The following is a 26,702-nucleotide window of genomic DNA, read 5'->3' on the forward strand; positions in this document are numbered from 1 at the left end:
AAAAAATAACAGTCAATTATCAAAATATTGATTAATCACCTAACGCCAGCTTTAGTTCTCTAGTTGGATTGAAACTACTTGCACCCTTGTTAAAGATGTTAAGAAAAAAAACCAACCTGAAGATTTAAAATGCATGAAACAGACAAATGAATATGAAGCAAGTCAAATGTGGCTGCACTGAGTTTGAAGCCACATTTACCTCTAAAAACATTCATGGTCATTGTCGAAAATCAAGGCAAATACAATGCATTATATATACATATATATATATATATATAAAAAAAAAAAAAAAAAAAAAATCAAATAAATTAAATCCATGAATAAAATCAAATAAATCATTACAAATATAAATAATCAGGAATGAACTTCCACATGCCACCAGGGCCTGCTTCACCTGTGTGCCACTCAACACTCAGTGCAGTTTGTCGCTTACATACTGTACTGTACATCCCTCATTCTATCTTGATCAACAATTTATGAGGCAGACAAGTTACAGAGTAACAAATACAAAGTTCCCTTTTCAGTTTGGAGATGTGTTTCTCAACCGCTGGGTCGGGATCCAAAACAAGCTGCCCTGACAGGGTCACAAACAAAAAATGAACTCAAGGGGAATTAATGAGTTCTTATATATTTGGTTGCGACTTCCTGACAGTGTTTCGGTTCCAATTCAAACCCAAGCAGCAGTGACTTTCTTCTTTATGTTACAGTTCACCATACAGGGCCGGAGACGGTGTCAGACATTTTTGTACTAACACGCTTTTAAAACCGCAGGTTACAAACGCAAAGACCGACGTGCTCATAATATACAACAGCATCCCCCTGTCCCTGGGATATTACTGTGTACATGTGATTGGTGATGACAGGTGCTCAGTACAAAAAATCCATCAGCCACTAGCACAGGAGAGTGAATTACACAGAGGAGTTCAAATAACACGATGCTTTTGTCGACAAATTACAAAGAAGCAGAAAAAGTGTTTTTTTTGGACGATGGAAAAAAAAAAGTAAAGCTTTACATTCATGACGCTTTCAGAAAGTGCACTTCATGAAATGCACAATCTTGAACACAAGCTTGAAATGAATTAAAAAAAAGAAGCATGTAAAGCCTTGTGGAACTGTCAATGCCATTCTGCTATAAAGCCATTAATCAGTGTATTGCCAAAGAAATCATTTACATCTTGAATGACAAATGACAGGGTTTCTGTAAGAGAGAGAAATCGAGAAAACATGGTTATTCTGTCCCTCTAGTGCGTTACCAACCACACCTGGGTCAGATCATATTTTCTAACACTTTTCATGGTTTGTTTTAATGGTTTTAGATGCCATATTTAAGGGTTATCACAAATGGCAATGTCTGAAAGGTAAAATATTCACAGTAAATGTCTTCCTGTAATTTAGTGACAACATTGTAGATGGGGAGAGGTGAGCCACCCCATTAAGTACTGATTAAAGCTAGAACAGATCCATTTTGTCAGTACTAGTTGACCCAGACCTGTAAGAATCCAAAGGCTACCAGCAGGGACAGTCCTTGTGTTGGACCGGTGAAGGGCTGTCTGAGGCTGAGTTAGGACCAGAATCCTGGTCTGTAGCGGTAAGGGGAGTCTTTGGGAAAGCTGATCTCCGGTCTGCAGAGTGGGACGGTTCCATCCCGGCACTGCCCCTCGTCCAGCCGATCCAACAGGTTTTCCTTCTTGCGGGGGGAGTAGGGCGTCGGGGCCTCCATGGGGGTGGGCAGCACCGCCGGGTCTCTACCAAACTCTACAGTCGGAGGAGTCTCTGTGCTGGAGGTGTGGGCGGGGGACTCGCCGTTACCCAGGTTGTGTCCGTTTCCCCTGGGCCTCGCGTCTGCCCAAAACACATCGCAGCGAGCTCGTGGTGAAGGCCGAGGCCGGGCCACAAAGTCAAGGGTTTTGGGACGTTCAGGAGCACAGCGACGGCGGGGAGTTGGAGGGAACACGAGATTCGGATCAGGGAGCCGGGGTACTTCAGGACAGTCGTCCTTTAAATCTCTGAAGCTACCTGAAGAGAAAAAAGAAAAACAACTAGAGAAAATCAAACTAAATTTAACTACATTTACTCAAGTAGGCAACTGCACCTTTAAGTAAGGTAAGCCTTATAAAACTAACTTTCTGTCATGTTTGCTGAAACTGACCCTATGTTCCAGTAGAACTACATGAAGCAGGTCATTTAAAAAAAAAAAAATCCATCACCTACAGCCTGTAGTGACATTTGCAAAAATCCCCAGCTCCCTGTTCAGATGCACCAATCAGGGCCGGGGGGAGGGGGGGGGGGGTCTAACGGGGTGTCAATCACTGCTCATGCGCACACATTCATTCTCCCTTGTAGGGGGAGGGGCTTAGCGGAAAGGGGGGAGGGACCGAGAAGTTGTTGATGTTCAAATTTTTTGGCTAAGTCCTGGATCTTCACAATCCTATGGAGGACATATTTATTCATAATTCAAATTGAAAGTCCAAAGAGAAAACAAAGCAAGATCAAATTAAAAATAGTATTATTTTACTACACTACTAGGAAAAATCATGCCATATATATATATATATATATATATATATATATATATATATATATATATATATATATATATGGCTGTGTTGTGTGTATTTGCAGTGCTTTTATGTATTTGGTTGTGTTGTATGTATTTGCAGTGCGTTTATGTATTTGGTTGTGTTGTGGTATTTGCAGTGCGTTTATGTATTTGGTCGTGTTGTGTGTATTTGCAGTGCGTTTATGTATTTGGTTGTGTTGTGGTATTTGCAGTGCGTTTATGTATTTGGTTGTGTTGTGGTATTTGCAGTGCGTTTATGTATTTGGTTGTGTTGTGGTATTTGCAGTGCGTTTATGTATTTGGTCGTGTTGTGTGTATTTGCAGTGCGTTTATGTATTTGGTTGTGTTGTGGTATTTGCAGTGCGTTTATGTATTTGGTTGTGTTGTGGTATTTGCAGTGCGTTTATGTATTTGGTTGTGTTGTGGTATTTGCAGTGCGTTTATGTATTTGGTTGTGTTGTGTGTATTTGCAGTGCGTTTATGTATTTGGTTGTGTTGTGGTATTTGCAGTGCGTTTGCTGAATGCTGCGCATGTGTTGTCAAATTAATGAAGATGTTTTCTTAAGTTGCTTGTGTTTTGTCTTAAGTTGCAGGGCGTTTGCCCCTGTCGGCCACCGTAGTTTTATGCGAGAAATTAACTGTGTACAGTTTGAATATGGTCAGTTTTACAAAAATTGATGGCCAATTGCACATTTGCTCCGATATGTTGTCGGACTTGGAAGCTCCAGTCTTAGGTGACAGCCAGCTTGCGGTGGCCGGGATCGCTTGCTTACCGGCGGCCAGTAATACTCAGAGACCCCCCTGTCAGCTGGAAGTGGTTTCAGACCCCCCCACCAGCCGTTGGGACACGCCTCCTCATTTAAATTGACACCTGTCACTTCTAAATGAAAAGCTTAATGTTAAATCGAAATGTAAAAGGTGAATCTTAAAATGTCAATGTCAAATGTAAAACGTAAAATACAAAAGATAAAATGTCAAATTGAAAAGTGAAAATTATAAAGGGGAAAGGCTAAAATAAAATGATTTCTTTTTTTCTATTTGAGATATTAGAAGTATTAGAAGTATTTCCATTTAATTATGGCATGGTTTTTCCTAGTAGTGTAGTAAAATAATACTATTTTTAATTTGATCTTGCTTCGTTTTCTCTTTGGACTTTCAATTTGAATTATGAATAAATATATCCTCCATACAAGTCCAGCTGAAATGATTCATATAGATATTAGATATTAAGATCTAATCAACAGTAAAAAAGTGTTTAATACACTTTTTTACTGTTTGGACCGTTTCCAGTTTCTAAAATGGGAGGATTTACTAGGAGTACTTTTACATTTTATACTTAAGTACATTTTCCTGATGATACTTACATACATACTTAAGTAACATTTTCAATGCAGGACTTTTACTTGTAACATAGTATTTTTACAGTGTGGTATTAGTACTTTTACATAAGTAAAAGATCTGAATACTTCTTCCACCACTGGTATTTACAGACTGGAATTTATTGGGTAAGACCAATATGTAAGGTGGTTGTTATCAGGCTAATATCTGTGATTTATTACTGTATACATGTCAGGTGTCAGCCAATAAAGAACACCATAGAGTGAACTGAATATCATAAAACAAAAAAATATCTATAATCAGTATCAACCTTCAAAAACCTGTAGTGGTAAAAACTCAAAATCCCACGAGAGTACATCTAGTTGGAATTAAAGAAGACACAAGACTTTACCTGTGTTCTCTAATGCAGTTCTTTCTATCAACGGTTCCAGATTATTAGAAGGGCAGCTCTTCTTGATGGCCCCGTCTGATGGTGTCCTACGGAGGCTACGGGAAGAACTTGGGGCCGATGGTACATGCGTGGGTGTGAGAGACTGGCGGGGGTTACGTTTGAAGCTCTCGAGGTGGGTGTTGACCAGCGGGTTGATGGGGGATCGGATGGCCTGATGCTGTGAGAGAGGAGGCGGGAATGGAAGATGCTGGAGCGGCGAGGCAGGGCAGCAGGCCAACAACTCCTCGCTGTCAGGGCGCAGCAGTGAGCGGGTGGAGTTGCAGTCGGACACTGATGACAGGGAAAGCAGCGTGTAAGTGGAGGGCAGGCCTCGCTCGGGCAGCGAGGGCGCCGAGGGTTTCAGCGGGCTCTCCCGCCGGAACAGTCTGCGAGTCTGGGGGCTGGTGCTCCGCCTCTGGCCCCCTGTTCTGTGGAAGAAACCCTCCCATCGGGATTTGATGCTCTCCTCAGGCGGTGCCAGAGTTAGCAGGCTGCAACCCATCCCGACGGCTGCCAGCAGAGCTCCACAGCCCAGCAGGACCAGCTCAGACCGCCGGCCCCCACCGGGGCTCTTCCTGCATGGTGATGTTCCTGGAACCTGGCTGCTGGGGCAGTACTCATCTCCATCTCCATCACCGTCAGCAGCAGCAGCAGCAGCACCAGCAGCGGTGTGGCCCTCCTTATGGAAGGGGATGCAGAGGTAGGTCTGACCAGGAGCTGCTCCTGGCTCAGTAGTGAAGCAACAGTCTTCATTTTCTAAAAACAGGATCATTCACATGTGTTTATTTAAATCATCTCTTGTAGGAATTTCTTAATGCAGGTTTGTTTGTAATTGGGTGGGAGGGTGGGATATGGGTGGGGTATGTTCTGGTTCATAAAAGGAAAAATATGTATATTCCATCGTACAGTAATTATTTTTGCAAATTTGTCATTCAATAAAAAAACCTTTGGAGGAAAAGACACAACAAATTCCTTCCCTGACCCACCCACTTACAAACTAAGGAAGACCATACTCAAAAGGAGTATGACCAGTGGCCTTTTTATCATTTTCATCATTTCAAATTAGGTCTGCTATATGAGTGGGCAAGGTTGCCAAATCTTGAGAAAGATGTCATATTCATTTCTAAGAGTATACATGATCCTTTCAAGTGGAATACATGTATTCATTTCCTGAAGCCATCTAGCAATAGGGAGATGGGAATCCGACTTCCACGTGATGAATCATTGACCTGCTAATATAAAACTGGATGTCTTATAAAGCATGTCAACTGAAGCATACACATAAATAACCAGAATGTGTATAGATATATTCACAGACACAATAGTTCATGTTGCACAGTGGACAAGCCCTGCATATCGTATGACAATTCTTCTAAAACATGAAGCGACTGGAGGCCTACTGCCACATCGTCACTTGGATTCCATCCATCCAAGTTTGTTTTACCGAGTGTGCATGATGCTTTTTCAGGAGCAGCTTGTTTACATGCTCACAGCTACAAACATCTGTCACATCTGGGAGTTTCTCTGGTCAACCACAAAGAGCCGTGTTGGAATGGAAGTATCTCACTCACTCCATGTTTTCCCAGCCAGTCTGCCACTTCGCTAATCTTTAGACTACACAGGGTTTCCGCAGAGTCTTAAAACTTTGGGCCTTAAAAAAAGACTTGAATTAAAAAGTATTGTGTTCGGGTGCCCAGATAGCTCAGTTGGTAGAGCGGGCGCTCATATATAGATTGTTTACTCCTTGACGCAGCCGGCCCGGATTCAACCCCGACCTGCGGCCCTTTGCTGCATGTCATTCCCCACTCTCTCTCTCTCCCCTTTCATGTCTTCTGCTGTTCTATCAAAATAAAGGCTGAAAATGCCCAAAAATAATAAAAAAAATAAAAAAAATAAAAAGTATTGTGTTCTAGGTCTTTAATCTTTTTTTTGTTGGGCATTTTAGCCTTTAATAGACAGGACAGCTGTATACACGAAAAGGGGGGAGAGGGGAGGAAGACCTGCAGCAGATTGCCACAGGTCAACGTTGAGGACTGAGCCTCTGCATATGGACCCGAATGAGGAGATCGGAGAATTGTTTCAGACGATGTTTCTGGACTCTGACATCTGACAGGGGGTTTTGTTTTTATGTCGTGCTATAGGTCTTTAATTTCATTCATAAATGGTCTTAAAAAAAGGTCTAAAAAACCTGCAGAAGCCCTGCTACAGCTGTATTGTCATGTGGAGTGTGCATACCGTATGCCAGACAAAATGAGACGTAATAAGCTGGTCCTGCTTACCCATCTCCACCAGGCTTGGCACGCCAGGCACTGCTGGACTGTGTCTGGGGGATCTGCGAAGGTTCGGGGCGCTGCAGGACCGCTGCCTGCCGCCTTCATGGGGAGGTTTCACACTGCCAGGTAGAAAAGATGAAGATGGATTTTGTTTTGTAAAAGTAACTAGTATGCTATCTTTATGTTAACTGACCTATTATATTAACATGAACTGAAAACATTAAGATTATCTGGAGAAAGTGGGTAAAAGACTATAGCTGCGTTCCGTTCCACAGTGTGCATAAACTCCCTGTTTAGGAATGTCAGTTAAAGGAACTTCCCTCGGTTAAGGCTAGATGGAATATAGCTAGGGCGACGACAGTGAAGTGTAGGCACCAAAACGACTCGTTAGGTTTAGAAAAAGATCATGGTTTGGATTAAATCACTTCAGACGAACGAACACGCGTTTCCTGGGTGAAATATTAAAAGTACATTATTATATTGTATTGCTGCGACCCGACCCCGGATAAGCGGATGAAGATGGATGGATATATTGTATTGGATTTTGTGAGATTTTGCGTAATTTTGAGGAACTTAAAAGAGTAGCTGTAACCCTTCTAACCACAACCACTTCCCTTGACAAAATTCCTCCATTTGGAACACCGTGCAACGTCACCAACGTAGATATCGCTTCCTCCGTGTATTACCCTGGTAACGTAAACACCTTGGATACGATGCTGCGACTGTGGGAATTTGACATTACTGAAGCTTATTCTATTGATATGCACTGTAACGAACTTGTGAATGAATGTGATTTGATTATTTTACAAGATGTACAGTGTCATTCCAGCGAGGTGCAATGACTCATGGGTAAACTTGCTTGCCAACTTCCGGTGAAGTGATGAACCGGTGTTCAGTTCTGACCCTCACAGTTCACAGTTCCCTTTGAACGGAGCATGTTTGCTCCCTACAGTTTGGAATCTTACTTAACATGGCTGAAACCCCTGTGCAGTCCACTTTGCAGGCGATCGTCCCAGTTTCTAGACTCACCTGGCATCAGCGCTGTGCTCTCTGTATTGGCCACACCCGCGGGACCTGCCCTTTTTCCTGGAGCCCTTCCTCTCATCCTCCTCTTCATCCTGCTGAAAACCTGTGCTGCGACCCAATGCTGTATATCCCTCCCGTGGAGTGACTGCAAAACAACACATTTAAAAAAAAAAGAGAACAGAGAATGGATATCAATGGCAAACATTAAATAGCTTGAACTGAGAAAACCTTGGAGAATACACATTCTGTGGTATTAAATGATCCATTCAATTGAAATCCCATTTTAAACATAAGATTGTGATGGTGCTTACGTTGGATGGCTCTCAGGCGAGGCAGCATTGGTGGACTGCTCGGAGGACTGGAACTGCTGTTAAGCAAACTCCTTCGCCGATCATGGGAGGGAGACGCCTGCACTGTGATTTTGTGCTGAAAATCTAAATTAGGGTTTCAAAGAAAACACATTAATGGTCCCATGACATGGTGCTCTTTGGATGCTTTTATATAGACCTTAGTGGTCCCCTAATACTGTATCTGAAGTCTCTTTTATATAGACCTTAGTGGTCCCCTAATACTGTATCTGAAGTCTCTTTTATATAGACCTTAGTGGTCCCCTAATACTGTATCTGAAGTCTCTTTTATATAGGCTTAGTGGTCCCCCTAATACTGTATCTGAAGTCTCTTTTATATAGGCCTTAGTGGTCCCCTAATACTGTATCTGAAGTCTCTTTTATATAGACCTTAGTGGTCCCCTAATACTGTATCTGAAGTCTCTTTTATATAGGCCTTAGTGGTCCCCTAATACTGTATCTGAAGTCTCTTTTATATAAGCCTTAGTGGTCCCCTAATACTGTATCATTTCTAAGTGAAATAAAACTTGTTATTTTAGTAAAATAACAAGTAAATTGCATATATTATACAATCTTTCTCAGGGGCCCTGTGCGATTAGGCAGATATATCAATATATAACATCATAGCAACAATATCAGAACGTAATTATGGTATAGCAAAGCTAAACGTCAATCAGGTAACACGTGCAAAAACAGCACTGACATTGTTTTTTTAAAGACAACATACATTAATTAGCATTTCTGTAAGTGTGCCAGTGTTAGCTAACCATGTAATTTTCAACTGCCCATCTACAATGAAAAATGGCCTGCATTAAACCCATCTACGACTTTAGTTTATGCCTTTTTACAATTGTTAGTTACCTAATGAGACTAGAAGTTGGACAGACAGTCCATCACATTGAGTGAACTGTTGGGACGAGAACTTGACCAGACAGACAAGGCCAAGAGCAACCATACCTTCCTTAAAGGCTTGGCAACACTCACAAGCTCAAATACCACAATGTTTTTGGATCATTTCCTTGATATTGACGATGTAACAATATTTGAGGTATTGGTAATGATGCTGATAAAAGAAGTTCACTTCAAACCAGGGGTGGGTGCGATATGTTTAGGGGAAAAAAATATTATTAATATATGAAGATGATGTCCACGTAGGTGGCCTCTTGTTTGCAAGTCTATAGAGCTGCAAAATACCTAATGGACCCTTTTAAGGTCCTAAAAAGACAACATTTAAAGTGAAATGTGATTATTATGTCCAAATATACAGATGACATATTGTCTTTTATCCCAATATCCCAACTTTAACTCTAACTTGACTCAATTTTAAAACATACTGGGTTTTTTTTAAGATTATTTTGTTGGGCTTTTCTGCCTTTATTCGATAGGACAGCTAGGTGAGAAAGGGGAGAGAGAGAGGGAAGACATGCAGGAAATCATCACAGGTCAGATTTGAACCCTGGGCCTCTGCGTCGCGGCATAAACTCCAAGTGTATGTGCACCTGTTCTACCCACTGAACCAACCCAGCCACAACTCTAACTTACATTTAAACTGTACTGTACTGTATACTGTTGACATACACTGTACAGTTTGTGTGCGGTACCTGAAGGCAAGCTGATCCTGTTCCCGTCCTTGAGTTTAAGGCGGTTGCGGCGGAACTTGCCCTGCCTGCTCTCCACGTGAGGCTTCTCCTGGTAGAGCTGGTGAATGATGATGTTGAGCTCCCGCTCCAGGATGTGGATCTCCCGCTCGGCTAGCTCCTGTTCACGCCTCCTCAGCGCCTCCTCTTGGCATTTCTGCTGCAGTGCGGCTTGGGTCAGCTCCTCCTCCCACGATCGCAGCTCCTGAACCAACAAAAAGAAGAAGAGGTGAAGGAAAAACCTGTAAAACGGCCAATGGTGAAGGAAGTATTCAGATACTCAAAGTAAAATGACTAATATCACACTGTAAAAAAAAAAAACTCTGTTACAAGTAAAAGTCCTGCATTGAAAATGTTACTTAAGTTAAAGTATGTAAATATAATCATGAAAATGTACTTAAAGTATTAAAAGTAAAATGCAGAAATATCCTCACATTTTAGAAACTGGAAACGATCCAAACAGTTCTGTCAATCAACTGTGTGTGTGTTTAATCGGCAAATCATTTTCATTTCATTTATAAACTGCATGTGTTTTGTCCTAATTTGTAAAGTAACTAGTAACTAAAGCTGTCAGATGAATGTAGTGGAGTAAAAAGTACAATAATTCTCTCTGAGATGTAGCGGAGTAGAAGTAGAAAGTGGCATGAAAAGACTCAAGTAAAGTACAAGTACCTCAACATTTGTACTTAAGTACAGTACTTGAGTCAATGTACTTAGTTACATTTCACCACTGAAAACAGCTGCACTGAACTCCCAACCTTCAACTTCCTAATATAAACAGATTCCAATATGCATGTCATTAGAGACGAGCCTAAACTCAACCTTCAGACCTCTGGTCTTTACCTTCTCCTTGGTCCTCAGTTGATCAAACATTTCCTGGATCTCCAGTTTCCAGTCATCCTGCAGAGAGTGGAAGGACTCTGCTGGCATCTCAAAAAAGCCCGACTCCTCGATGGCCGTCAGCTGGTCCAGAATAATTGTGAACTGCGGCCGGGAGTGAGGGTCTGGGCTCCAGCATTCTGTGGCACAAGAGGAAAAAAAACTTGGGCTAATTCTGCCTCAGAAAAAAATTATTTTGGCCCTTCAAATGGTTCCAGAAAGTGATCTAATTTTCAGTTTTTGTTATGCTACTCGCAGAGATGGGGACTCGAGTCGCACTTAAGTCGCACAAACAGCGGACTTCAGACTTGACTCGGACTCGACCCAAAAGACTTCAGACTCGAGCTTCGAGACTCGTCAACAACCTGTTTTCACGCAATTATTGCTTTTTAAATCTAAATGTATTCATGTATTTCTATTTTCTTTTATTGGCGCATATACGTTGGGGAAACGTATGACGAGCTGTATGTCCCCTGCCCTTTGCCATAATGTGCAACGTAACGCATGCGTTATGCCTTATGTGCGCGCACTCACACATAAAAATACATTGACGATGGCGACACCAAGTCCTCCCGGAGTTGTGCCTTTTGTCATTAGTTTTGCTTTCAATAACTTGGTAAACAGAGGCAGTAAGCTAACAGCTACATGCAAAGTGTGGCACCAAGATAAATGATGCCGGATCAACAACGTCGGACTTCATCAGGCATCTCAAAAAGCACCTAAATAGGTCAGTCACTCACACACTAATGTGAAAAGAGACGTTACATTTAGCATATATCGTCACAGGTAACAAGCTAACCATCGCAAAGTGTTGTGCTAATGCTGGGAACAGGCACATTGTATCTTATAGTTAGTAGTTGCTGAGGCTCAGACGTCCATGGCGCACAGGAGGCGGGACGCACGGATCCATCTCCCCAGGAACAAACGCTGTGTCGGGGGGGTAAACTCATGTGATGCGTAATTGATCCCGTGGATGATTTGTAGGCTATTAAGTGAACAAGGTGTACCCGGTCCACCAAACACTGGGCCGTCTTGACTGTCTTAATTCTGCACATATTTCTGTTACTTTAGTCCTATTTACTATTTCATTATTTCATCCATGCGTGGCGCAGCGGATCCGTCACCTGCCGTGGAGACGCTGGCCTCACTAACCTCTCCTCCTCTGAGTCGGGTCTCCCTCGCGCTGGACTCAGTTTCACTGAGCCTACGAACACTTAGAAAATAAATGGCATTACATCAGTGAGTTCAAACTGCTTATTGTGCGTAATTTGGACTGACACTGAGATGCATGTTGTTCTGTAACTGGTGTGGCGCTGCCACTTTTCTCTTGATTTCCACTTCGACATTAGACATTTTTTTTGAGTGAAAGAGACGTTACATTTAGCATATATCACCACAGGTAACAAGCTAACCATCGCAAAGTGTTGTGCTAATGCTGGGAACAGGCAGATTGTATCATTATAGTTGTATCCATATGATGTGACAGACATAAAGTTATCCTACAACTGATTTTGATACTGTACTGTCTGGATGGAAGCTACAGGACATGTTTTGAATTCATAAGATTTAACAATACAGTGTTAGGGACCAGATGGCCAGAGACTTGAGACTTGACCTTGCCCCTCAAAGACTTGAGACTTGACTTGGACTCGAGCTCAAAGACTTGAGACTCGACTTGGACTTCCAAAAAATGACTTGTGAACATCTCCGAGTACTCGGTTATATTTCAGAGGCTTTTCCCGGTGCAGTGGATACACTTACTTTTCTATACTAATTATTCAATAACCTGACACTTATTTTTGCCTGTGGCTCTCCATTACAAAATGTTTGCACACAGTTCAGACAATTTCCATCTAATCTTGAGGTTAATGCTTTGCTTTCAGCAGAAAAGTATTTGGTTTCTCTTACCTTCCATAAGACGTGCAAAGGGCTCAGGACAGGTCAAGGGAACTGGCAAAGCCAGCTTGTTCATTGCCACCCCGTAAGCCACAGCAAGACCATCAATACCCCGAAATGGGACTTCTCCTGTCAGCAGCTCCCACAACAGCACGCCATAACTTTAGCGTTAAAAAAAAGGGGAAAGAAAAACAATTTACATATACTGTACACCTTCAAAAATGTGCTTTTTTAATGTTTCATGCTACAATAATCTCCTTAGATGAGGGGCTTGGCGTAAAAACTTGGCGTAAAAACACCTTTTGCACAATAACAGTGTGGTTCTGAAGATAAATGTGTGTATGACGAGATGAATGTCAAGCGTGACCTTTTCTGGATAATAGTGAGAGTCTACAGCAAAGCCCGCTGCTTGAATACAAATCAAAAACGGATTAAAATGGCATTATCTTGCACTCGTGTGAATACCGAGGTGAGAGAGAGAAAGTCTCAACAGAGCAGTGCAGCGGCCGACAGATCCATGTGACTAACGCCAAAACACACACACACACTGATGCACTGTGATTAATTGACCAGCAACAAATCAAATAAACCAGGAAAAAGTGGGTTAGGATAAGAGAGTTACAAACTATTTATAGTTACCTAGTCTGTTACTGCTTCCGTTATAAAATCCATGAACCCAATTCTAGCAAATGTGAGCAACTTAACATCAGCCAGGGATCAAACAACACAATTAACTAGGGGTGGTGATGGCGCAGTGGATATGACACATGCCTTTGGTGTGGGAGACCTGGCTTCGATTCCCACTGCGATACATCAACCAGTGTGTCCCTGAGCAAGACACTTAACCCCTAGTTGCTCCAGAGGCGTGTGGCCTCTGACATATGTAGTAATTGTAAGTCGCTTTGGATTAAAAAAAAGCATCAGCTAAATGTAATTTAATTAAACAGACCAAATGAAACCATTGAAATGATTCAGGATTATCATTTGACTAATTTTTATTCTGCACTAGCGTATAAACATCGATTAGGGAGAGTAATTCCCCTCCCTGGTCAGCACTCCTGACATCTGCCTTCCTATCATTACTGTTATAATGCATGCTGCCTTCTCTCGGCTCACACCCTAATCCTGTTTAAGAGGGAAACCCCACATTCAGTCAGGAATAGCTGAGCTGCACACTTAATGCTAAGGATTTGGCACGTGTGAGGACAACACAACAGATTGTCAGAGAGAAAAAAAAAAAAAAGAAGAAGTGAGAATTATGACACATGGCATTAAAGCAACATCATTGCATCACTGCACCGTGAAAATGAATCACACATAAATGACAAACTTAAATTAGATATTCCCATATGCTAGGTCACATATGCCTTGCTGAGGCTAATGATTATTTACAGTCTCGATTAATCTGCTGATTACTCTCCGTTCAGTCCATGAATCATTAGCTCTAGATAAAGGTCTCAGAGCCCACAGTGATGTCTCGCTTAGTACGACCAGCAGTCCAAAGCCCAATGTTATTCCGTATCCTAAAACAGCAAGTCTCCCATTTGAAAAGCTAATGCTATTGAGGTTTGGCCTTTTTGCTTAAAATATGACTTGGCAACTTGGTAATTGATGGATCTTTTGTCGATCAACTACTGTAACCAGTACACTAATCACTAATATGTTGTACATTTTTATGCATAACATTTTTTTTGTCATCTATAAATTAATGAATTTCATTCTTTATATATTTCTTCTTATTACCTCCGCTAAGGAGGTGATGTTTTGTGTTCGGATTGTTGCCTTGTCAGCAGGATTATGGAATAACTACTGGCCCGGTTTGAACTAAACTTGGTGGAAGGGTGTAGCATGGGCTAAGGAAGAACCCATTCAAATTTAAAGCGGATCTGAAACACGGGCTGGATACACAAATGCATTTTGTATTTTCTTAGTGAGAGTTGGCGAGAGTGCACGTCTAGTTTTTATTATTTACTGTACAATAGCCTTTTTAGCACAGCCTCGAGAGTATGCCAATTTGCATTTCATTGCCCATTTTGAATGAGCCTGTGACAAATATAAGCCTCGGCTAGAAAAAGATTAAATATTATAATATACAGTGCTATTTCACACAGCATTGTATCAGACTGTGTAAGTGTTACACTTACAGTCTTGACTACATCAAGCTAATGTTACATTTTTTGTTTTATGTACTCTTTATCCTCATCTAGTTTTGTACCCATCTCATAATACACAACATTCTGTTCTTTTTCCCATGTGCCAGTCTGTGCTTTGTTACTATGGCAACTTCTGCCAGAGCTGAACCTTTTCTTGTGCTTGGTGGAAAAACTGCTTCTCTTTTTTTTCCAGACCGGTTTTACCAGCTGGTGCAGTTTGTTTGCTGCATAAACCTTCCCTTCCTCTGCCCACCTCCACACGTCGCTACCCTTGGAGAATGTAGACGAACGGATGACTTCGGGAGCCATCCAGGCGTAGGTGCCGGCGGCGCTCATCTTGGTGGTGCGGTGCCACTCTCGAGCCAGTCCAAAGTCCGTGATCTTCAGAGTCTTGTTGCTGAGGTCTTCCATCTCAACCCTCTCAAGGATCAGGACTGGAGTGGTCGCCAATGGTGGAGCGGGAGGTGATGAGGGGATTTCGGTTGTAGGATAGGGGAAGATGGTTGGAGGATGTGGGGGAGGGGGAGGGGGACACGTGCAGATTGGCAAGGTGGGTTGACGGTAAATTAAAAAAAAAAAAAAAAAAGGTTTCAGGTAATCATCACAAGGATTGTAAGGTTGGGAGGGGCAGCAGCAGGAGGAGGATTAGACCCAACGATAAAACAGAATGCATGTGGAAACGCAAAACATGGTGGATGAACAAAACAGGGTACAGTTGGTGGGAGGACATGATGAAAGGATTGGAAGGATAAAGGCAGAGTAGAGAGAAAGAGAGAATAAACAGATAAAGGGAGAAACAGTGAGCCAATACAACAGAGGAAAGCACAGATGAAAAACACAGACTTTGATCAATGCTAATGCTCTCGCTGCATATTTTTACAACAGAACATCTCAAACAAACACTAATACTACAGTTAAACTACAGAAATAGCAGTTACAACGCACCCATTCGCTCCGATTGGCTCTAAAAAACAACCCATTGCAACATGCAGAAAGTAGTGCCCCTCCTAACCACATGCTCTCTCTCTGTCTCTCTCTCTCTCTCTCTCTCCCCCCCCCCATTCTGCTCCACAATGCCAAGCCATCTGCTGTGGCTGTGCCCAGTAGAGAGGGTGTGTCTGCAGGCTGCGGTGCACATTAAGCACCCCTTCATCTGCTGCTCATGTGGCTCTAATGCTACAGCGGCACTTTCCGAAGAAACTCAAACCCAAACATATGGCTAAAGTAAGTCCTGCTTCTGTGCCGAGGTAGAACATGAAACAAACGATTCCCCCTGAGGCCAATCATGCTCCAAAAGTGTGCACTCACTGTAATGCACAGTGCTTTCGCTAAGAGCATCTACAAAATGGCATGGTATGTGCAAGGGAGGCAGCAGAGATAGTTGAAAGGTTGAAGGTACAAACAAAACAAAAGCATGTGGAAGTGATGAGGACTGCTATGACAAATGACAAATTACTGAGTGGCATACAAATAAAATGGTGCTATCATACAAATTTTGTTTTTGAAGCATGAATTACATTATCATTTATTTTATGCGTGAGGGGACAATGGAGCGGGAGATTGGCCGGAGAATCGGAGGCCTCTGGGAAGACCCAGGACTAGGTGGAGATTAGGGCTGCACAATTGTATCGAAATAGCAGGGGGGTGGGGTGGGGGGGGGGTGCAATATTTGTTAAAGGCAGCCTCAGTGAAGAGATTATATCTCCACCCTGGCTTCGGGATCCCCCACTCAGAGCTGGTTAATGTGGCTCAGGAAAAGGAAGTTTGGGGTCCCCTGCGACCCGACCCCAGAAGAGCGGATGAAGATGGCTGGATGATGGATGGATTGATTACATATGAGTATGGTGCAGGATTCAGAGTTTTCCACGTTCAGCAAAAGGTTTTTGGATGCTGACTAAAGATTTTTACTGGTGTGAAAAAAAGTGATATTCAGTAAACATTAGAGCCCGACCGATAAAGGATTTTTTGATATCGATACAAATATTTGGTGATTTAAAAATCCGATATTCCGATATATCAGCCGATATTTCTTTTTTTAAAAATCCAGAAACGCGTAACAAAACATAAACAGATTTCCCTAACATTAGTTATTTGTAGTTATTTATGAGTCCTCACTAAAATAATATGATAATGCAGTTTAAAAATAAACTTGTTTGTTTTATTGTCACAACAGAACAGAGGAACATCAAAATATATTAAAGTTCTGATGAATAAAATGTATAAAAATACAAACTTAAGATATGAAACTTAAAGGGTTAAACACGAGTGTTGCCAACAGGGACGTTGTAGAGCGTCCTCTGGTGGACAAACTATGCAACGCCAACACTCAGAACATGGTTGAAGGGTGTTTCGTCCGTTTTTATTTTCATTTTTTAAATATTAATTTATCAGCCATTATAAATGCAGATACCGATGGTTTGGAAAATGCCTAATATCGGCCGATAATATCGGCCTGCCGATATATCGGTCGGGCTCTAGTAAACATGTCGCCCCATGCACTGGTGTCATATTTTGATCACATGAAGTAAAGTCAGGAGGAGGTATACAGAGAGCACCTCACTGACCACTGTTTCACCGGGAGGAGTAGAGTGTGAAACACCAAGATGTGGTGTACAACAGGCTTTTATATTAGGTGTGGAGGGGAGCATGCCTATGTTCCCACAGCCCTATGTTCCCACATTTCTAAGATTATTTTTCAAAATTAGGCCCTATGTTCCCACATTTCCTTTTTCATACATTTCTATCAGATTTTATCCCCCTTTCTCCCAATTTGGTAGCCAATTACACCCAACCTATTATCCAGTAGCAATGGACTACAGATGGAATGTAACCCTAACCCTAACCCTACATAACATGTGGGAACATAGGGCTGTGGGAACATAAAGCTGTGGGACCATTGGGCTGTGGGACCGTAGGGCTGACCCCGTGTAAGGTGTATAGTATTTATGTGGTATATAGTAACAGGTGTCTACAGCCACGCTAGCTGCTGCTATATCTAACTACTGCAATGCTTTGAGATAAATGCCAACCGTGTGGTAACATACTTCCAATAACTATACTAACATGCTTATATTTATATTTTATAATATTTTCCATGTTTACCATCTTAGTTCAGCATGTTAGCATGCTAAGATTTGATAATAAGCACTAAACACATAGTACTGGTACATCTGAGGCGGATTGTCTTTAGTTTTGCAAGTATTTGTCCATAAACCACAGTATTGGATGGGTTAACATTTTGACCCGATGCTGGTGCAAAAATAAAAAAATTAGGGGGATCACCACAGTAAATACAAATAATCCTGTGGGTGACATGCATGTGTGTACCAAATGAACGGCAATTCATCCAAAAGTTGTTGAGACATTTCACTAAAACCCCAAATGTGGTGCAATGGGGGAAGTCACGGGGATCACCAAAGTCATTAGGATTCATCCTCTGGGCATCGTGAGTATCTGTACAAAATGTAATGACAATTCATCCAGTAGTTGAGATATTTCAGTCTGGACCAAAGTGGTGGACTGACCGACCTTAGTCTTCCCTAGAACCACAACGCTAACATGGCTAAAAATGAAACTGTGAAGTGGGTAGGTTTCTGACTATATGAGCCTTTGAGAAAAAAAAAATGTTGCAGCAGAGATGCAAGAAAGAAATCTTGACTTGTGTGTCTTTTTTAGGGACCCAGCTTTATCATATTGCCTACCAACCACTTCATTACCACAGTGATGCGTCACAGGGTGAGACCAGTGTGCCACATCCTGAGTGCAACCACTGATTAGTTTCTCAACTGTAAATGGTGCAGACCCCACAAGGACCCGCTTGACAAGAAATGTAGGTCATGTGGAGTATTCTTAAAAACTGATGCAAGTCACATAGATGTGAAATATATACTACTAATTTAATTCAAAATAATGCACAAAGAACTCCCCACTTTCCTCCAAAACTCCACCCACTCCATGGCATACTGGTTTTTAAAACCTTCTTAGAATCTAAATTTGGGCTCAGAGGAAAGAAAGTAGAGAAAAACTATGGATTAGACACTTGGATTACAAGTAAAAGTAAAAGAGCAGACTGGCATGCTGCACTGTGAAGAGCCCAGGATGGCAACTGGCTAGACTGACTTAACACTTTAAAGCAGCCTATTGGAAGTGAAGCGCCTGAGCTGATCGCCAGAGAAAGGGCCAATGGCAGGCAAGAAGCTGCTTGTATGTACTGCCGGAGCCTCCAATGGGGAGGAGGCTGGGGCAGAGCACTGGGCAAATCCTCAGTAATAGGCTTGGGATTTAGGGGATCCAGTTGGGCGAAATGCAAGATTACAACTGCTCCACAAAACATACATGCAAAACACTTTTGCTTTCTGCTCTCTTTTTTTGAACAGTGATTCTCACTGCACTGTGTTACAGAAAGGATGGAATAAACATGGTGTTGATTAATTATATGTGAAAGATGCATTAAGTCCCACAGACAAAATCCAAAATATCAGTGGTGGTTTGGAAACCTGGATTTGACAACAACGTTCCCTCTTGCGTGTATTTCCTAAAAAAAAACATTTCCTCTTAAGAAAGACATTACTGTTAAATATCCATAATTATTTTACAGTCCATTACAGGATACCATACGTTTTGCCACAAGCTTGATGAAACTGCAATTTCTTGATTCCCCATCAAATTGATAATGTTTCACTTTAAAACTATGCAAAAACACACTGAGGACTGAGGCTGTAAATAATCATTAATATTGATCAGTTTGTGGTTTTTATTTGACAAAAAAAATATTAAATGGTACAGAAGTTGCTGGAAACCACATTGGTGTTTCAAAGTTGCTTGCTTTATGTCTGACTAAAAACCCAGCGTAAAAAACTAAAATATATTTTATAAATTTGTTGAATTGATTTGTCACGTTTAAGCCAAAAAAAACGTCAAACCTCTAGTTCCAGCTTCTCAAATGTGAGAATTTCTCGCTTTTATCAGTTTTTCTATAATTGTAAACTCAATATCTTTGAGCTTTGGACTGTTGGTCAGACAAAACAAGCAATGTGGAGACGTCACTTTGGGCTTTAGGGAATATTTTCACTATTCTCCAGTCTTTAATTTTTTTATTTTTGTGATGAAATCCAGAAAATAAACTCTAAATCAAAACAGTTGCAGCCCTACATGGAATGCTTATTAAAATGATCAACAACATTGGAGATAAATAAAATTCCGTTGACTCTTCTTCTCTTATTGTAGTTGTGCTTAGTCTCCTGAATGTACTTTTAATGTTTATGTTTACAATGTGTTTCTATGCCTCTGTAAAGATCTGTGAGTTGCCTTGTGTATGAATTGTGCTATACAAATAATCGTGCCTTGCCTTAAATCAAATCATCATTTTGGGATAGCGTCACAAAACCAAACTACCTCTGCAGAAACAAGCATGTGATGGCAATAGAAAGGGAATCTTACTGTTGCTGGACTTGAGGTCCCGGTGAATAATGGGGACGATGGCCTGGCTGTGGAGGTAGAGGATGCCGCGGGCGATCTGCACTGCCCAGTCCACCAGCGTGCACGGAGGGATGCGTTTCCCTGCGAGGGCCCGGTTGAGGGGGCCGCCCCGGGCGTACTCCATGACCAGACACAGGTTGGGCTCCTGCAGACACACGCCCAGCAGACCCATGATGTTGGGATGGTTGAGCATGGCGAAGAGTTTGGCCTCCTGACGCACGCTCTCCAGAGTCTGCTCCGGGTCCTCATCTGGGTCCCGTCGTGCTGCCTTCACTGCCACCTCGGAGCCCCGCCACACTGCACGGTAGACTTTTCCAAAACCGCCCACCCCGATGATTTCCTCCAGGGTCAGCTCGAAGAAATCAATCTCCAGGACTGAGGAGACATGCAGGAAGAGGACAAAGATGACATTAGACAAAGGAAAATCTGTATTAGGGCTGCACGATATGAGGAAAATATGCGATAACGTTGTTGAATATCGGTAATAAGAACAATATTTTGCTTGCAATAAATAAACAGATATTAAAGTGTACTCAGTTTTGCCTTTCTGCTGCTTTCAGTATTCTGCTAAAATACAAGTTGCGTGTTGAATTTAAAACAAATGAAAGGAAATCATTTTTTTATTGAACATCGATTTAAAAAAGGCACCACTAAAAAAGAATGACAGTTACATTAGAAAGTTCAGTTTTCTAGTGATATTTTCATTCAACCAAAACAAAAAAATTCTCAGTGTGTTTTCGCCATATGTTTATTGCGCAAGTGGATATTGCTGCAAAGATATAAAAACAATATATTGTTAAGCCCATAAGACATTAAAAAGGTCCAGGTCAGCCTGTGTGGAGCTGTGAAGGATTCACTGTTTTCATCTTAAGCAAGGGAAATGTTTGCTAACACAAACCTCAAAACCAGGTCATTGAGATGAAGGATGCTTTCACTAAGCCAGCCTGTGGCCCAAATACAGGATGTGGTGGAAATACCCCTCCTGCTATGAGACAAGGCTGCTCATCTGTCCTTAAATCTGGCTGGGATGTTAGGAGGAGGAAGGAAGTAGGGCTGTCTTTGACTAAAGACATTCTTAGTCCACTCATACTCACATGATTTTGTCGACTAATCGATAAGTTGATTTAAATTGACAGCTAAAACTGAGTTTCTCCACAGAGAATCATGCAAAAGCACAACTTTAACTCTTGTGTTTATCAGAGATGTGCTTATACGTTTCTTGGAAAAAGTTCATTCAGCATAAAAACTTAGTTGACTAAGACCAAAACGACCGATTAATCGACTAAAGCGTTCATTGAACTCGCCATTCCCGACCTGTCGCGCGACATTATGACGTCATGGGAGCGCCATAACTTTTTATACCTGCGCGTGGTGGTCGCGACACAGAGGTGTCGCAACTGAGGAAAGGCTACCGACTTTACTATTTCTATGGACTAGAAGAAGAAGAAGAAGAAGAAGAAAAAGGTAAACAATGGCAGAACTGGCAGCAGCAGCATCAACGTCAACAGCAGCTAAGATGATATTGGAGTCAATGGATGAGGAAGAACAGCTGCTTTTGAGCCCGCTTGTAAAGAAACGAAGAAAAAGAAGGTGGAATGTTCGTCCTTTGAATAACGCCAGACATAAATATGGTGAGTTCAATATCCTCGTGAAACAAATGAGGATGATAAACGATGAGAAGCACTTTGAATACTTCAGAATGTCTGCACAACGATTCGATGACCTACTTCATCGGATCAAGCCTTTCATTCACCATAAAAGAACTCATCTTAACCCAGTAGGTTTACAAGAGAGAACTCGTCCATGCTTCCCGTTTCCGTTTTGTCGTGCGCCGCTGAAAAAAGTTGTAGCCCAAAAAAAAAAAAAGAGTGGTACCTCTGGTCGCGCACTTTAAGTCCTGGTGTGCCAGCGAGATCTACGTCATTTTGACATCACATTGTCGCGCGAAAGTAAAAAGTCCTTAAGAGGGGGCAGCCCTATAGGAAAGAAATACAGGAAGGATGGGTAGAAAGAAGATGATCCTTTAAGAGTTTAAATGAAAGTTGTGTGTGTGATGTTGTGAACAGGAGCCTTTGCGTCTGTGGCTGTAAACTCTCAAGTTGTGGATTCCTAGTAAGCAGACTGACCTTGATGAATATTTCAGGTAGGACGGTATGTGAAAGTAGGCCAGCTGCTGCCGAGTATGAAGAGATGAAAGCCAACAAAGCCTGAGACAGCCAACAAACCCAGCTCAGGCGGTGTGGTCCAACCAAACAAACCACGCTGATGTGAATCGTGTGGCCTTAAAACTTGTATTAGCTAATATTTTTTGACATTGCAGAGCATCCTCTTCACACAAGTGTTTTCACTTTGGGCCCCAGAGTGCACTATTAATTCTGCTTACTGTCTCCATCTAAGGCCTTGGCTGCACATTTAGCTGCAGAAGCATTTCCTCTACAAGCACAATTTGACATTTCTTTCTCTCTTGCAGCACAACCTTGGTGCAAACACTCCCAGACATTGCAAACATAAGCATAACAAAGCTTTACTGTAGCCTATATACTATCTAATGATAATATTGCACAGTAAAGGACTTGCATGTCCAGTTAATCTTTCTGCTGAGGATGCATTGGTGCAAACACTACCAGTCATTGTGACAGTGAATGCATATCATGACAATGCAATTACCTTAGAGATCATAACAAAGCTTTACATAATATCTAATGCTAATAATTGCACGTATATGACTTGCATGTCCAGATAAATATTCTTTCTCCTGATGATGCATTGTAATTTGAGGCGGGGCGCATCACTGACCGCAGCTGGCTGGCTGTTTGTTTGACAGGCAGTGTGATAAATAATGGTCCTGAAGCTGCGAGTGTGAGGATGTCTGGGCCAGCCTGTTTCTAGGCCAACAGGAGTGCACTGCGCCTACCATGACACAGCACTCTGAACGTAAGGGTTTCTCTGGCCTTCTGACAAAAGACAAGGGGAAGCACGACAGCCATTGTGCTGTGCTCTGTTTTAGTGATAGCACACTGATTCCATTAGGCCAAAGAGAAGCACAATGGGATACTCACGGTGCAGAGGAGGCACTGAGTACTGCTGCTCCGAGGTATCCCGGATTTCCTCCGGAATGCCATTCCCGTTGCTCACATAATTAGATGGGAAAATGCCAACCCGGTCTGCTATCATACCGGTCCACCAGCCCTCATCCCCCGACACCAGGGAATCTTTGGACAGGACCTCCACCAGGTCCCCCCTTCGCAGGCTGAGCTCGTCGTCCGCAGTCGCTTCGTAGTCGAACACGGCCGTCCAGAAGCCCGAGGCTGCGGGCACCGCATCCGGCGCGGCGCTGATGCCATTCTCCGGTCTCGGCCAGCGAAACACATCTGCCTCTGCTTCTTCCGACGAGGGGACGCACGCCTTGGGACTCAAACTATTGTCCAAAGCGGATTTGAAGACATCCATGGACGCAGTGATCCATAGGGGCGACCTGGATCACTGCAGGCGCATCCACCTGACGAAAGGCTGTGTCTGGCGGCTCGGAGCGCCCTGCGTCTGCACCCCCCCCACACACACACACACACACACACACACACACACACACACAAAGCTAAGTAGCGGCTAATCCCGCACACAAACACTGCAGGAACCTAGGAGCGCCATTCTGATTCTGCAGCATCGTGTGTCTTTCAGTCCCCGCTGGCTGCTATCAAACACACAGCTTCAGTCTGGTGCTTTTCAATGCACAATCCTGCACCCACTCAACGCTGTAACTCATCGGACGCAGTCGTCTTTATTTTTAAGCCAATTGTGCCACCGTGCGAACCATCCCCGGTTTCCTATTGGTCAACAGCAGTTTATCTCCCGCCCTCCTCTCAGCGTCAAATGCATGGTCACCCTTGTCACAGCGTGAACCTGCTCCATGCCACTTACAGTAAACACATAACAAGGAATAGTTTTCTTTTCTTCAAATTCGTCTCCTTTATTTAGTTATTGACCCCCTTCAATAAACAAAAATAACCAAAAACATAGCAAAATACTCAACTAATGTTAAATTCCATGCATAATTCCCTGAAATAAAAACAGAATCCATAGCAAGGAGTAAAAAACAGTCAACATAACAAACAGTCAAATTAACAATCCCAACTATTTCATTAATGTGATGAGAGGATAGTGTGTGTGTGTGTGTGTGTGTGTGTGTGTGTGTGTGTGTGTTGAAAGTCAAACAAAAGTCCCACCATACTGTAGAAACAGACTCTTAAAAGGATTTTCTTTTTACGCGATTAAATTCCAACCTGTTCATGAAACAACACAAGGAAATAAACATTAAAGAGTGTGTGGTAAGACATCAGGAATATACTGTAGCTTTGAGGACAGCTTCACCCAGTTCAGTTAGACATACTGTACAAACAGTGGAGGATGCAATAACAGTGTTCCACATGTTTAGTTTGCAAAATGATCAATGAGCCGAAGAGCACGAGTGACAAATCCAACCAAGACCCCACTGACACTTCAGTCCACTTCCTGACACATTTCACGAGGATCTGTTTGCACGTTTGGTGTTTGTATTTATATTTATAGATACAGGATATCATCTAGGTCGTCACACAGAGGTGTTAAAATAAAAACAAAATGTATTTGGGAAGATTGTGACAGACAGGATGATGTGTATGGAAGCCTATTTCCGCCAGTAGAAGAACAAAAGGTGGATGAAAAGTTAAAATAAAAATGCTCATGGCAAGTCAACATGTTTACTTACTCTATTAAAATGATGAAATAGTCAATTAGAATGATGAGATAAGTCAAAAATGTTGCTTACTAAGCCAACATTTTTGTGTACTAAGTCAGAATTATGAAATAGTAAGTCAAAGCTATGAGATAGTGATACAGACATTTGACTTTAATATAGCAAATCAAACTTTTGACTTAAATTATAAGATAGTAAGTCTGGTAAGATAGTAAATTATGAGCTAATAAGTCAAAACGTTAGGCTACTAAGTCCAAACTTTGAAACAGTAAGTCAAAAGTACGATAAAAAGTAAAAATTGTAGCTCACTAAGCGAAAATTATGAGATAGTAACTCAAAGTTTTGACTTTTTATCTCATCATTTTGATTTACTATCTCATACTTTTGACATTTTTGGTTGTTTTTTTTTTTATGACTTTTTATCTATATATTCTTTCTTTTTCTGGCAGAAATGTACTGTCATACCTGAGACAGCTGTGAGTTGGTTTTGCTTTTGATTTGATTTTTACTTTGAACATTTATATCAGAGATCTTTTTTAAAAGTCCAACTTATTTTCCATCAGGCAACGGATAAAGACTTTAGTCATCTTGTGAGTGTGAGAGATTAAGACTGTGTGTGTATTAAAGTGGGAAAGACAGGACTCTTTGATAATCAATTAAGCTTTAATGTACCTGAAAATGCCAGAATAAACTACAGATATTAACAAAAACATACATCTAAAGTTACTTTCCTGCAGCTTACAGGACCATTGCCTCAGAGCTGGTTTTAAAAACATCTCAAATCTAAATTTAGAATACTTTGCATTTTGCAAATTGTAAACAAAGGAGTTCCTCTGCAGCCTCACTCTTGGCAACTTTAATAGAATTATGAAAAACACACATAACCAACCACCCACGGCAGGCAAAATGAGGTCTGGCTTAACACAACCAGGAGGCTTTGCTAGATATTGTTGCAAATATGCAATGAAGTGCAACCAATAGACATGGAGATCATTGATATAAAGATTTGAGATACTAGACAGAGGACTGGTTTCCGAGAAATAGAGTAAAAGTATATGCAAGCTGATAACATTTTTAATGTACAAAATAATTTATAACCTTTACTTGGCGTCTGGATTGGATGGGAAAAGGAAATTGTTCCAAATAAACATCTTTCATTTACGTAATCAATGCCTTTCTAGGCTTTTATGACCCTGTATCATAAAAAGAAATCCACACCTCCATGTGTCCAGCGTGGGATGACACACTTGTGCTTTTTCACAGCATCATATTTAGAAAGTAGCATGAACTGATGCAACACAGTACACACAGTAGTATTGTTTTGTGAAAACCCTAATAACACCAATGTTGGAGACTGTTGTGGAAACCTTTCAAAACTGTAATCTACAGGTCTGCTTTTCTTCATTCCTGAAAAGTTAACTCGGTGACAGTGACAATATGATACATAATCGGATTCAATGACACATAATCAGGCTTGATTTAAGTCAGTGCAACCGGTGTTTGCTTATGAACCAGAAAGCTGCTTTTAAAAGAACAAAACGGGTTGATTTTAAAGCTTCCAGCTTTGGAAATTTGCTTTTTTTCTCATTGCAGGCCAGGAAAAACATACCCATCCAATAAAATGTGCCCCTTTTCCGTTACACACATAAAGTTAACAGTATTCACCTAATCAATGAAGCTTTCCTCGGTGTCTCACAACTTCATCAACCACAAGTCCAATTCCTATATGGTGATATTCCACTTCTATCCCTCAGGCTGAGGAAAAAAGAAAAAGAAAAGAAAGACTGGTGCCTTGAGAGGTGTATGATAAATATGTTTCATCTTTTACAGAACTAACACTTGTATTTTTTAAGACAAAATGACAGAACCAATCTAGAGTCATGCCCTTGTGAAGAAGAACAACCCCGTCTGTGCACACGAGTGCGAAGAGGACGCACAGCCTGGCAACATGCA

The 26,702-nt window shown here is 41.7% G+C and overlaps 1 protein-coding gene across 1 annotated transcript; it reads right to left on the minus strand.

Moving 5' to 3' along the window:
* Positions 1-997: 997 nt before the first annotated feature.
* On the minus strand, positions 998-23,535 carry map3k9 (mitogen-activated protein kinase kinase kinase 9). Its single transcript, XM_078278210.1, has 11 exons — positions 23,077-23,535; positions 19,979-20,392; positions 14,793-14,973; positions 12,399-12,547; positions 10,455-10,630; positions 9,576-9,816; positions 7,939-8,061; positions 7,631-7,772; positions 6,608-6,720; positions 4,290-5,084; positions 998-2,016 (listed from the first exon to the last, which is right to left on the minus strand). The coding sequence occupies exons 1-11, from the start codon at positions 23,465-23,467 to the stop codon at positions 1,562-1,564; spliced, it is 3,180 nt and encodes a 1,059-aa protein (XP_078134336.1). The 5' UTR covers positions 23,468-23,535; the 3' UTR covers positions 998-1,561.
* Positions 23,536-26,702: the final 3,167 nt, after the last annotated feature.

The sequence above is a fragment of the Sander vitreus genome, chromosome 20 (genome assembly GCF_031162955.1).
Source record: "Sander vitreus isolate 19-12246 chromosome 20, sanVit1, whole genome shotgun sequence".
Classification (NCBI taxonomy): Eukaryota; Metazoa; Chordata; class Actinopteri; order Perciformes; family Percidae; genus Sander; species Sander vitreus.